The sequence below is a fragment of the Rhinatrema bivittatum genome, chromosome 6 (genome assembly GCF_901001135.1).
Source record: "Rhinatrema bivittatum chromosome 6, aRhiBiv1.1, whole genome shotgun sequence".
Taxonomy (NCBI): Eukaryota; Metazoa; Chordata; class Amphibia; order Gymnophiona; family Rhinatrematidae; genus Rhinatrema; species Rhinatrema bivittatum.
Genome location: NC_042620.1, coordinates 35899749 through 35913203, shown reverse-complemented (window position 1 = coordinate 35913203; position 13455 = coordinate 35899749). Strand labels below are relative to the sequence as shown.

The 13455-nt window shown below is 47.4% G+C and overlaps 1 protein-coding gene across 3 annotated transcripts in view; it reads left to right on the top strand.

Annotated features, from left to right (window-relative positions):
• Window positions 1-13455, top strand: part of ITGB5 (integrin subunit beta 5) — a 171825-nt gene that overhangs the window by 102082 nt on the left and 56288 nt on the right. For all 3 annotated transcript variants that reach the window (XM_029605250.1, XM_029605249.1, XM_029605248.1), the window contains one exon: window positions 5264-5693. In XM_029605250.1, coding sequence (XP_029461110.1) covers window positions 5264-5693 — 430 coding nt within the window. The remainder of the gene's footprint in view (window positions 1-5263; window positions 5694-13455) is intronic.

Genomic DNA, 13455 nt, shown 5'->3' with positions numbered 1-13455 from the left:
TCTTGTAGTGCTGCACGTTCTGAAGAGCTCTACCCCTCTCTTTCCTTCTCCCAGATCATTTTTTTTTTTTTTTAGGTAAAAGTCCTTTTTTTTTTTTAGATAACAAGTGCCTATGAATGAGAGGTGAGAGGAAAGGTTTTTTGCTGCATTTCAATTGTGAGGAACCTTTTTATTTTTAGAAACAAAACCTAGAGCAAAAGCCTTCCTGAAAATGTAAAACAGGTCGGATTTCTATTTTTTTGCAAAACGTTAAAATATATAAACTTTTCATACATCCTTCCTCGTCGTCCTAAGAGCCGCTTTGACAGGCCTGAGAACTTGGTTCACTTCACCGTCCAGCAGATACTCAGCGTGCATCTTGCCCATCAGTCAGGTGCAGGGCCGATATCCATAGATTGCCCCAAGAGACCGAATTCAGCTTCTGAGCTGAAAACAAGTGGGTTTTACTCTTCCGTTTTAATGGTGAAAGCTGCAGTGTCTTTTCCCTGCCTGAACTGGGATGAGGCTTAACTTTTTATATGTATATTTTATATGTATATTTACCTCCAGTGAGTTTGAAATGCTCGTTCTACCTGAGTTTCAGATCCATTTGTCTTTCAAGATGCAGGTTCTAGACTGAGGTGGACGCATTTTTATGCCCGGATGAGGGGCCATTGAAGATGGGGGATCCAGGTAATCCCCCCAGAGTTCTGGGTGCATAAAGAGGAAGAGGGGTGTCCCCCTTCCAAATTCCAGGAGACGTTTACAGCCAGCCTGTGACAGTGACATCATTTGCAGCCTGTGGATGTCACTTCCAGGTGCTGCCGTGGGACGGAATCTATCTTGGGCCAAACAGAAGTTTCTGACAGGCTGGGATGTGGCTCGCGGGCTGTGATTTGCCCACATCTGTTGTGTAAATATTGTGCATCACATCTTGCAAGACTGCACGTACAGAAGAAAGCGGTCCTCATTTTCATCCGTAAGATTCCCAGAAATTCCTGTCGAACCCTGGTTGATGGCAGTAGGACAATGGATACAAACTGCCATGCAGTGAGCACGGTGGCCATGCGTTGCTGACCTGCGATGGATTGAGGCTCCGTACTTGTTCACAGGAAGTATCAGTAAGAATTCTTAATTGCATTGCAATCCGTCTGAGATATCGTCAAGCTCCTAGCCTGAATTACTTAAAGTACAGTCCTCTTCTGGATTCAGCACGCGATTTATTCTAAATGGTGGGGTTTACAGAAGCAGTGCACAGGTTATCTTCACCTTCAGGGTTTCGGACCAGAACTATACGCTTTCATGGAGCCCACAGTCCCTAGAAATAAGTTCAAATACTTCAAGGTAGAAACAGGTCACGGTCCTCATAAAGGGTTACAGTCTAAGGTCAGAATATCCAGGTTTCCTTCCACATTTGCATAAAGAGATCTAACGTATTAATCACATCATTGCAGCTTACTTCGGGGGGGTGGAGAGGGTCAAGGATTTCCTCTTCCGAGTTTCATTCAGCGCAGCCAAGCAGCCTTCTAGTTGCTGGGAGCATGGCCCCTGGTCCCTACATCAAGCCCAGTACCAGACTCCTTCCCTTGCACGATTTGGCTTTGCCCATCCTCATGCGGTGGCTCAGGAGGCAGGGATCACACAGTTCAAGACCCGACAGAGCCTTTTTCACTCCTACAGATACTGGTCTGAGCCACAAATTCTTTGCAGCACTTTGGTTTTCATTTTATGTAAATGGTGGCAGGATTAGCGTTGGTGGTTCATGTACCTAGAGACACATGGGAGGCATCGATGTTGTAACTCTCTAATGCAGGGGTCCCCAGATCCGGCCTTTGAGGGCCACAGACCAGTCTGCTCCTTGGGATTTCCACAATGAAGATGCATGAGCTGTATCTGCAGACGGTGGAGGCAAGGCATGTAGACATATCTCATGCATCTTCATTGTGGAAGTCCTGGAAAACCTGATCGTTTTGTGGTCCTCAAGGACTGGAGTTTGGGACCCTTGTTCTAATGCATTTTTGTTTTTTTAGGTGGGGGAATGGGACGGAGAAGAGAATGCAGACCTTGGACCTTTGAAGCCCGGGTTCCTCCTTATTCCCATCTCTTTCTAGTCAGGACTCCGCCTCACTCACTGCTATGGACAACATCAGCCGTAGGTGGTGCCAGTGCGCCACACTACCTGGACCGCAGTTTAAGACCCTTCATCACGCTCCCCTTTCTTCCTGTCGCTTTTGGCGAGAATAGGCGGAAGGTTTCAACTTTGTGACCGTCTGACGGGGAATAGTCACAGCAAGTCACAGCCTTAGCTTGCTGGAAGTAGAGTCATCCCAGTTATCAGTGTGACTCTGAATCTCTAACACTGACTCCTAAGAGCCAAATCACTGAGCATCTAGAGAATGTGGTCTTTAGGCTGAAAGTATTTACCAATCATGTTCACCCTTCTTCCAAAATGACATTAGGCACCCATTTCATGATATTGTTTATTCATCGTTACATCTGCAATTGTTAATAGCTAAGAGGTCAATATAGAAAAGTCTGTTGAGTAGGTAAGATAACTGGCTAAATTTTCCTGGTTATCTTTATCCAGCAATTCAGCGATATTTATCCAGCTAAAAGTACCCCTGATTATTCAACTAAATCTACCCACACAATTTTGGATTTTGGGTAGGTGGATTTGGAATGGGCATTTGTATAAATGGAGTTGTCTGTACAAATTTAGCTGGATAAGAATATTACATAAGATTTGGCATACTGGGTCAGACCAACCGTCCATCAAGTCCAGTATCCTGTTTCCAACAGTAACCAATCCAGGTCACTAGTACCTGGCAGGATCCCAAGGGGTAAATAGATTCCATACTGCATATCCCAGGGATAAGCAGTGGATTTCCCCAAGTCCACCTAAGCAATGGCTTACAGACATTTCCTTCAGGAACTTGTCCAAACCTTTTTTAAACCCAGCTATGCTAACAGCTTTTACCACATCCTCCGGCAATGAATTCCAGAGCTTAATTATGCGTCAAGTAAAAAAAATGTTTTCTCCTGTTTGTTTTAAATGTGCTACCTAGTAACTTCATTGCAAGTCCCCTAGTCTTTGTACTTTTTGAAAGAGCAAACCAATTCGTATTTACCCATTTCTCTCCACTGATTATTTTATAATCCTCTATCATATCTCCCCTCAGCTGTCTCTTCTCTAAGTTGAAGAGTCCTAACCTCTTTAGCCTTTCCTCATAGGGGAATTGTTACCCAGCTAAATTTAGAAAATTCACACCTGGAATGTCCACATTCGTCCTCTTTCATACCCAGCTATGTTTGTTTGGATGCTGATTTTACCTGTAGAAATTTAGCCTAGGAAAGGCGGGGGAGGGGGGATGTTGAATGGTAAGATTTAAAAGGTGGCTAAAATTCAGTTGTAGCTGGGAAAAGCTTTTCAACATCGACCTCAGTTCATTCTTCAATAACTATCAAATATCCTTAAATCTAATCGGAGCTGATTCTAGAAGCTAATTGTCTATACTGTAAAAAAAAAGATTATTTATCAAACACCTCAGAGGTGGAACAAAGTGCACAAGGAGTAAAACGTATTTAAGTGGCAAAGAAATTCTAGAAGAAGAAGTGATGAGCTGAAGCTGAAAAGGGAAGGACTCGGGAGTAACGTAATGATCTAGTTCTCTCTGGAGAAAAGGTGGTGCATGCATGGAACGGCCTCCCGAGGGGAGGGGATGATGGAATCCAGAGCAGGAAGGGGGTGAAGGAAAAGTCCGAGACCAACCGGGGTCGATGTCCTCGCAAATAGAAGCAAACTGGGAAGACTAGATGAGGCAGAAGGCCTTTATCTGCTGTCCTGGGCTTCGTTGATAAGAAACTAGACGCATCCTTAGTTTCATCCTATGCTACCTGCTTCAAGTCTGTCCATGTCACTGGGATCATTGCTAGGGGCTCGAGCCTCCATGATGTAGTTCTTTTAATAGCCACAAATTCAACCCAATCATATCACTGGTCAATATATTTCAACTTAACAGGTTTATGCCAAGTATTATATGTAGGCCCCTCACTCTCAGGGTCTGTAAAATCCCACAGACTCCTAATTAGGTACGAGGCCACCTTACTTTAATTATAACCGCAAGTTCTGCTTCAGGGGGATTTCCTTCTGTATCTGTCTCCTAGACGTACTTCCCAACTTCAGTGCTGCGATTTTGCATCTTCCATATATCTTCTCTTGGCTCAATTACCACATCTTCAGTTTTCCGCGGCTCCTTTGCGGTTCGAAACACGCGCGTGTCGGGTGATCAACCAAGACTGGAACAGATAAGTAGTGATTGTTCCTCTCGTATCTTTTTGAGTTCAAGTTGTGAAAGCGATGTGGATTATTGAATAATTGGACTGACATGGGGAAGTTTTAATATATAAAAAGAAAATCTCAAAAAATGTTATAATTAAAGTAAGGTGGCCTCGTACCTAATTAGGAGTCTGTACTTGGCATAAACCTGTTAAGTTGAAATATATTGACCAGTGATACGATTGGGTTGAATTTGTGGGTACACATTTAAGGTACACTGGAATACAGTAGTATATGGGTATAAGGTTGTGATTGATATCGTTCTTTTAATAGCGCCAGTTGGCACTGACGTAGGGATGTGCAGGAGAGGGGCTCTGATGTAAAGCAGGCTTATTGCTGTATGACTATGTAGGCGAAGCTGCAATCCGCCGAGATTTCCAGATCAGCGGAATAGAAATAGTAAAGTAAAGAAATAAACAGGACAGGCAATGTTCAAAGGAATTTGACTGTCCCCCGGTAAATTCCCCCCGGCTGAAAACTGCCCTCCCCTCGGCAGGCAAAACTATGCAGGGGAAAAGGGGGGGCTGAGCTGGGGCTGGGCTTGGGGCGGGGAAGGTAAGGTCCGCGGGGAGATTTCATTTTGAAATCTCTGCACGCACTTTGCACCTGCTGTAAGCTTGTAAAGCAGGTGCAAATGTACCCGTGCCCCACCCCCATCCACTGGCCCCAAATTTTCAAAGGGACGCCTCCCTTTGAAAATTAGCGTGCAAGCTTTGAAAATTGATGAGTTGGTGAGAGCTGCTTGAAGGGAAAGCTGGTAGCCACTGGCTGCCTGCAAGCGCGTTTTATTCATGTACAACTCTCTCGTCCCGGTTTTATTTCTGTCTTAACGATGGTGGCTCAGGTGTTAACTGACCTTGACAAGAGAGTGTGAAACGCTGATAAAAACCTACACAAACCAGGAGACTGACCCCCTCCCTCCCCCTCCCCTTAACGTTTTTCCTGCAGGTTTCCTTCAACGTGCTGGTCCAGGCGAGAAGCTGCCCTCCCAAGGACGCCAGGCACGCCTTCACGCTCAAGCCCGTCGGCTTCCGCGACACCCTGGAGGTGGCCCTGGCCTACAACTGCAGCTGCGGCTGCGCCGCCGAGACAGAGCCGAGCAGCGCCAAGTGCAGCGGCAACGGCACCTACGCCTGCGGCCTCTGCGGGTGCGACGCCGGCTACCTGGGGGCGAGGTGCGAGTGCCGGGAGGGGGACAACGGGAACACGTACCAGAGCCTGTGCCGGGAGGCGGAGGGCAAGCCCCTGTGCAGCGGCCGGGGGGAGTGCAGCTGCAACCAGTGCGTCTGCTACGAGAGCGAGTTCGGGAAGATCGGCGGGCCCTTCTGCGAGTGCGACGACTTCTCCTGCGCCAGGTACAAAGGCGTCCTCTGCTCAGGTGCGTTGAGAGAGCCTTCTCGTCCCTCTTTGGCCGGGGCGCGGGGGGGTAGGGGGGAGGAGGGGGCCCCCCGGCTGGCGCTCTTTCCTGCGCGGCATGCTCTTCCGGGCCAGCCCCGGCCTTCGCTGCTCTTTTTCGGCAGAGCTTGTGTTACGTGTTAAGGCAGAGCTTGCTTCGTTTCCTCTGTGCTCCTTCCGCTACTTTGTGGATCTGCAAATAATCGAATCGGTAACGATGGTTGATGTGGGATACGTAAATATATGAGTTAGGCTTCAGCGAGAGAGAGAGAGAGTGACCTAAACTCCAAGATCTGGGAAGCCATCCAGCATGCTTGAGGTCAGTGGCTTGCCAAGTCCTTCTGCGCTACATTTAAGAATAACTTGGGGCCTGATTTACGAAGCTGCTTTTCTCCGTAGATGCTCAATGGGGGAGGGTGGGGTGAAGCCTTGGTAAATCAGGCTCTACTTAAATGGTAGCGACGCAGACCTTGCCGTGGTTCCCGGCCCGCACTGAGTGAACTCTGCCTTGCTGTTGCTGAACATCTTTCCTCTTGGTTGGAAAGCTAGGTAAGGGTGGGGGGGTCTTATAAAGAGAGCGGTGGGTGCTTTGTCTACGCAAGCATTCCCATGCCAGATTTGTAGAAATACTCATTGAATAACCATTTCTTTTCCCGGCTCCCTACCAATGTTCTTTTTGGGGCTTCCAGCTCAGATCAGGACCTTCCCCAGAGCTGCTGTGGTACCATGAGTCATTAAGCACAGCTATTTAGAGTTTTGACTTAATTTTTACTCTCTCTCTTTCCCCCCTAACTTTCTCTCCCCCATCTAATCTAGCCAATGATGTGATGCTTCTTAACGTTTAACATTTTGTGGCACACTAAGTGTGCTTAATCCTTGTCATGCACTGAGCTAAAGTTTGCACCATCCTCCTCCTCCTCCTCCTACCCTCCCCTCCCCCAACACCCCTGGCAGGAGGGGAGCAGCACCTTTTACCTGCCTGCGCCTCATCCTGCCAGCTTCAGTCTGACGTTTAAACATATGGGGCCAGCGGCTCCTGAGAGATTACAGGGCCCCACGCATTCGGACGTCGGGTTGAAGCTGGCAGGGGAGACAGACCCAGGTCGGAAGCGCTGCGCTCCTTCTGCCGGTGAGAAGCAGGGAGGGCACAGTTTACCCGATTTCTGTCGGGTGAATCCGGGACACTTGCTCCCTGCAGTGCTAATGGCGAGCGAGCAGTTCATTTTGGTGGGAAAGGGGGGCAGTTCGGCAGACTGTTCCCCATGGAAAACCGTAGCAGTCTACTCTCAAAATATAAAGCACATTCTTTAAGTTTTTTTTTGTTACCAGAAAATAATTCCGGGTATCGGGATCCAATGCAGAAGCCTCAGGGCTGGCAATATATCCTGCCTACAAGAAAATTCATTATGCACCCGAAAAAAATCAAATTAGCCCAGAAACTCCCGCTGTTCCCAAGCTGTAAATTCTGTGTGGGAGACGCGTCCAGGTCAGAGGCTTGGAGCCGGGTCCCGGGATGGATTGTATCTGCCTCAGCACCTCTCTTTTTTTTTTTTTTCTCATTCTCTGCTCTTGTCTCTGTTCCATATTTTTTTGGGATCTCCCTCTCTCGCTCTCTGGTGTCCTCCTTCCTTTTCCTCTTTCAGTTCCTTCCTTCCTTGTCTCTTTCCTTCAGGGTGGAGTTTGTTTTTTTTTTTTTTAAATACTTTCTCTTCCTTCAAGCCTTCCGCTCTCTCTTGCTCCCTTTCCTCCTCCTCCTCCTCCTCTCTCTCCTCCGTTATCTCCCTAGATTCCCACCCCAGCCTTCTCCCTCTTCTCATTGCAAAGCCCTGCTCCGCTTGAGAGGCTCCGGATGGATTTGCAGGTTTTAGATTTGCTGTCGGCCATGGAATGCAGCAGGGAATTACCGGAGCACGTGCAAGGCTTGGGATTTTGTGCTTCTTGGCTGTTTGTATATCTTACTGACGCTAAAACCCAGGAATCTGGGTTGAAAGAGCAGCACCATTTTATCTGTCAACAAACATTTAGCACATCCTTGAAGAGAATTCAGCCCCGTTTTCATAATCCCAGCCATGAATCTCCGGCATGCCTTGTTTAACATTCATATTGTTTGTGTGCGGAAGTGGAGTGGAGTTGGCAATAAAGCTGCAGAATCTCAGTCCGGCCAACCAAAGGGTCAGCTTCGGCCCTTGAGCTGCCTTCCCTCAGGCTGCCCTGCTCCGTAGAGCACTCGACACCCTAACAAAAAGAACATAGGGGTTTGTTTGTTTGTTGTTTTTTTAGAAAATTCGGTTCCCCATTGTCTTCCTAGAGGTGCTTTAACGCCTTGATGGACCTCATCAAAGAAGCCCCATGAGGTCAGAGGGCAACCAAGACCAAAAATTCCAAGAATAAATAATTAGCCTTTTAATTTAAAAAGCTCTTTTCTCTTTCTACAGTGTGCCCTAGAGGCACATCACGTTAGCTGTGCATGGCCAGCAAGCTTGAAATGGTGCTTTCAGATTTTTCTTTGGTTAATTAAATATTATATATTATTCAAACCTACATAGGTTTTGGCTGGTTGCTGATCTTTTCCTAGCAGGGAGGAGCACAAATTCTTGTTGCTGTTTATGTAACTTTAATTTTATTACATTTAGCTGTCGAGGCTGAATGGATATGTCGGGGGGTGTCAGCTTTTTTGAAGGCAAGGTTTTTTGGTGTGTTGTTTTTTTTTTAGGATTCTCTTTCTCCAGCTCCCATATACATAGTTTGGACGTTATGTTCATCATGGCTGAACTGAGGAGATCGCTTGCTTTAAAAGCTTCATGCTTCTTCCCAGAGATAGCACATTACTGCTGTGGATTTCATAATTAATTTGGTTCAACAAGAGCATTCAAAGTTCTTTCAAATTCCAGCTACCCATTTGTGGGCAATCATTTATTTATTTATTTAAAAAGATTTCTATATCGTCTTTACAAACAAAAATTTGACCAAAACGGTTTACAATATATTCAAAATCAAATAAAATAAGAATAAAAGAAAATCAAACTAAAAGAAAAACATCTAAAATTACATAAAAGTATATAAAAATAACATCAAAAACATAAACAAAAGAAAGCAAAGTTAAGGGAAAAAAAGTACAATATACTCTTTAAGCCCTAGTTCTACCTATAATATACTTTAAATAAATTCACTATACTAAACTTTATCCAAAACAGAAGAAAGCCAGAAGAAAATAAAAATAGAAATAAATTCCGAAAAACTTTCAGTGCACTATAGCATTTTGTCATGCTATTTGAGACTAAGGAAGAAAAAAAAAGACTCCCATTAGATAAAAACAAAATCCTTTGACCATCTCCCTTCCCCCCTTCCCTGCCTCCTGCAAGGCAACTGGAGAAAATGCAAGTGGTAAAACACATTTCAGCATCTGCTTAAGTATTGCCCAAGTACAAGAGACAATAACTTGCCCTGACCTTTCAGATACTTACAGGCCGATGCAATATGGACGCGCCAAAAATGTGCATCCAAACTGGGCGCACGTTTTTTTTTAACGCACGCAGAAATCACCCTCCTGGGTGCCCGATGCAGTAAACAAATGAGCTACCCTACTAAAAGGGATGCACTAGGGATTAGTGGTGTGTCCCTAGTGTCTCAGCATCGGGCACTCAGGTGGTTGTGTGTGCGTTGAAAAAAAAGACAGGCGCCCAGTTTGGCAACTAATTAACCAAATATACCTTGCATCGGCCTGAATGACAAACCTGCATAGAGGCTTTGTGTCACATTCTGGTGAAAAGGATGCCCTTTTACTGCTTTCAGTTCCCCTGGCTCCGGTGTCTTGTCTTTGCTGATCCCCCGGCTCTGGCGTCTGCCCAGTTTCAGAATCGGCACTGGGGACTGTCCCTGCCCGAAGTCCTCGCCCGCGCCAACGCCGCTCAACCCTAACTGATAGTCCCAGGCCCCCTAATCTCTGCATCGGTAAGAGGAGCCGGCGTTCCCAGCTGTCAGCAGCCCAGCGGTGAGAACAGTGCATCCTCCACCTCCCGGCACTCAAACCTCAACCGGCCCAGCAGAGGGGGAAAAAAAAATTGAAGCGAGCAGGAGCCAAGCAAAGGAACTGAGCCGCGCTGTTTTGCCAGCTTAAGCGCCCCCCATGGAGCCTGAGCAAAGTGACAGGAGTCAGCAGCGCCGTGAATGTGCTCCCCCCCCCCCGCTCTGTCGGATGCCCTTACCTTCCATACAGCTCTCCTGGCCACGGCGCCCGTGTCTTTCTCACCGTGGCGGGGCTGGCCCAGGGAGGGATCGGCCAACTTGCTGAAGGGAGGACACAGTAAACACTACCAAGCAGCAAGCGCAGAGAGCCTTGGTATGGCTCAGGGCTAGCCAGTCCAACAGTGGCAAGACTTTATGCCAGCCCCAGGGCAGGAGTACAGTTTGAGGTGTTAAAAAAAAAAGTGCGCACCAGGTGCACGGAGATCTTTTTACATCCACATTGCATTTTCATGGGATGAACGCTGTTAGCTACGGGGTTTTTTTTTTTGGACACGCGTTTTGGACGTGCTAATCCCCTTATTGCCACGGGGATTATGGACGCACATCCAAAACACGCACGTCCCGGCCTCGTTAACCCGGGCGCTGGGCTCAGTGCACGATATTGCATCGGCCCGTTAACGTGGCACGTGGACTGCACTGCGGTGATGAGGCCTGGTGTCTGTCCTGCCTGCGCTGCAAAAGAATCTTTCTGCCGACCTCGGTGAGCATCAGAGCTTGCTCCTGATTCGTAAGCATGCCGCACCCGGTAAAGACCTTATTGGCCCCCTCCAGTCTGTCCAGTTTGGGAGATGGCACAAATAAATTCCGATACACAGCCCCCCAACACCAGCACCCCCCTCATATCCTTTACCTGACCTGACAAACCTTTTCTTGCCACTGCCCTCCAGGCCCGCTCCAAGCGTGCCCAAACTCTCTTACAGCTACGGCCTCTACCACGCTTTCAGGCCTCCTTCAGCGTCGCTTCCTGGAAGACCAGCACTAGAGGTAACAGCCGAGCTCGCCTCCGTGCCTTGTCACCAAGTTTTGTGATAATCCCCCAAGCCACCCACCACGGTTAGAGAGGCTTTTGTAAAAAAACTCTTTGGGCTTCCCCAAGTTCACGGAAGTTCGGGTTTCAACCCTAGTCCCTCCATGCAGGTTGCTGCAGCTGTCTTGGAAGCCACTGCTGCTGCTGAGGATCGTGACTGGCACTTCGTGCAGGTTAACCCCAGTGCTTTATTACCATCCTCTTAACTCTGGGTGGGATCCTCTCCTCCCTCACCCCCCCCCCTCCCCGTTGTTTTCCCTCTATGGAATCAGAGGTGTAGCCAGAACTGAATTTTTTTTGGGGGGGGAACCCAAGGTTAACATGGGTGGACAGTAGGCACACAGGTCCGAGCCCTACTAGTTGTACTCTTATCCATAAATAATGCCTTGGAGTGCACCTGACAAAGAATTTCTTAAGTGGTTTGCAACAGCTGTTATGCATCATGAGTGTAACTTTACAGTATTTTAACTTAATTATTGCAAGCTCTCAGCAACATTAAAATGCCTTATTAATCTGTATTAATTTTATATTTATTGTAGTTTATAAATACACAAGAATATCATGCAAAAAAGCAAAGAACACAAACATCAGATCCAATCAATCACGTAATAAAATAAACGTCAGTGTATTCTTTCATGGATCCTCTTTCTAGAAAGGCAGAGATCATCATAAGTACAATAAAATAGCAATAATCATAAGAATGGGTGCAGAGCAGAGCTAGGACTGTTCACATTAGAACCCAACATTGGAAAAAAAAATAAAAATATTCAAATTCTGGCATCACCTCAGCTAAACAAAATCCTTCCCATTGCCAAACGTTTTGTGACAAAAAAACAAGACCCCCCCCCCCCCCCCCCCCTAGAACCTTGCCATGCCCTACAATCGCAGCACTGACCCTCAGAAATCAAACAGTACCGTTATTTATGAGAAAGCAGCAATAGAAATACCGCACCAGGCCCCAGAACAGCCCACCCAGGCCCACTCGTGGCTACGCCGCTGTATGGAATATGACCAATTTCACCAGCAGTGTTGTCAACACATTTCACTCTTGTGGTGCCAGAGAGATAATGTCATTTGCCCTTGCCAGTACAGATATATAGCCCCCCACCCCGAAATCCCCAGATTAGCACGTCAATTAGAAAATAAATCGGTAGACTTAGCAATGCCCTCATTTCCTAAGGATTCAGCCAGCTTTTTTGAAAACCTGGGCAAACAATGAAATTAGTGAGGAGCAGGCCTCTGAGCCGACACGCCGCGGGGAATGTTATTTCCTTGCATTGCAACAGTGCAAGTCCTTCGGTGCAGCAGTGCTCACGGACTGGCCCCCTTCTCTTATCACCGCAGGGGCGTGCGAGGCCCTACAACTGTTTCTCTGCCTGGCAAAGGGAAATTTGCTTCTTTCCCTCCAGCCGCTGAGAGGGAGAGGTCACCGTTTAATGGAAAAAAACCTTCCGGCGTGATGCCCGGAAACCTGCGAGGGTGTCCTCCATCTTTTATGTGGTGCGCCCGTTCATTCTTGTGACCGGCTGGGCTCCTAACATGGTGGCAATGGGGGCCGGCAGGCCCTTTACGCTGCTTGCTGAATGACCGTAACGACAGAGAAGGCGCCAGTCTTAGCTTGTGTACCTAGGGCTCTGTGGTACCGTATTCCCAACAGACGTCTTTTCGTTTCTTCTTCCTTTTTTTTTTTTAATTTCACCCTGCAGTTTTCTCCTGCTCCTTTCGGCTTCCAGCTCAATTGGATGCAGGCCTGGGATCATTCTCAACTACCCTGGAAGTTTTTTCTCCCCTATTTTTATATTTCCTCCTAACCCCCTTAACCCAGTCATCATAGTCCCTGGCTGGTGCCCATGCAGCAGAGCGCTTTCCAGAAACCCCCTGCAGCTCTAATTCCAGCCACTAGATGTCACCATTGTGCGTTGATTGGGACTCGAAACAGCCCCCCCCCCCCCCCCATCACACCAGATGACCCAGTGCTGAAAACTCTGCCTCCGCAACATCTCCAGTCCCAGCAGGGCCAGTGCTTCCACCAGGGCAAAGTAGGCGATCACCTAGAGCACCAAACTTTTGATGGTGGCAAAATCCCACGAGCATGAGGCCCGGGGGGGGGTTAATGCTGTTACAGAGCCAATATCACCAAAGACGGGAGCGCTGTGCTGCAGGTAAGCTGGGGGAGGGGAGTGAACGACCGAAGGTTTGCCTAGGGACCCAAATACTCCTATTTATTTATTTATTTATTTATTTATTTAGTGGTTTTTTTATACCAGCATTCACAATAGGCATCACATCATGCCGGTTTACATTTAACAAGGGGTGAAAAAATAATACAATATAAGAACTTTAACAGGTGTGGAGCTTAAAACTTTAAAGTTTTAAGCTCCACACCTGTTAAAGTTTAAAGGTTAAAACTTTAACAGGGGTGGAGCTCTTGCAACAGCCCTGAGTCCCAGCTGCCTAGGAGAGCGGAAGGACCTATGGCAGGAAGAACCCAGGTCCTCTGCTTGGCAGTGCACGGCTATGAGCCAGGACCTTCCTGGCTCTGGCTGGGCAAGCCTCAGATCTGGGCCTTCCTGAGTCTGGCTAGAGCTAATCTGCCTCCATGCTGAATGTTATGTTTGATTCACCACATCTTGATCGTTTGTTCCTTAGGAGGGGGGGGGTGCTCTGTGAGTTATCATCATCTAAAGACGAG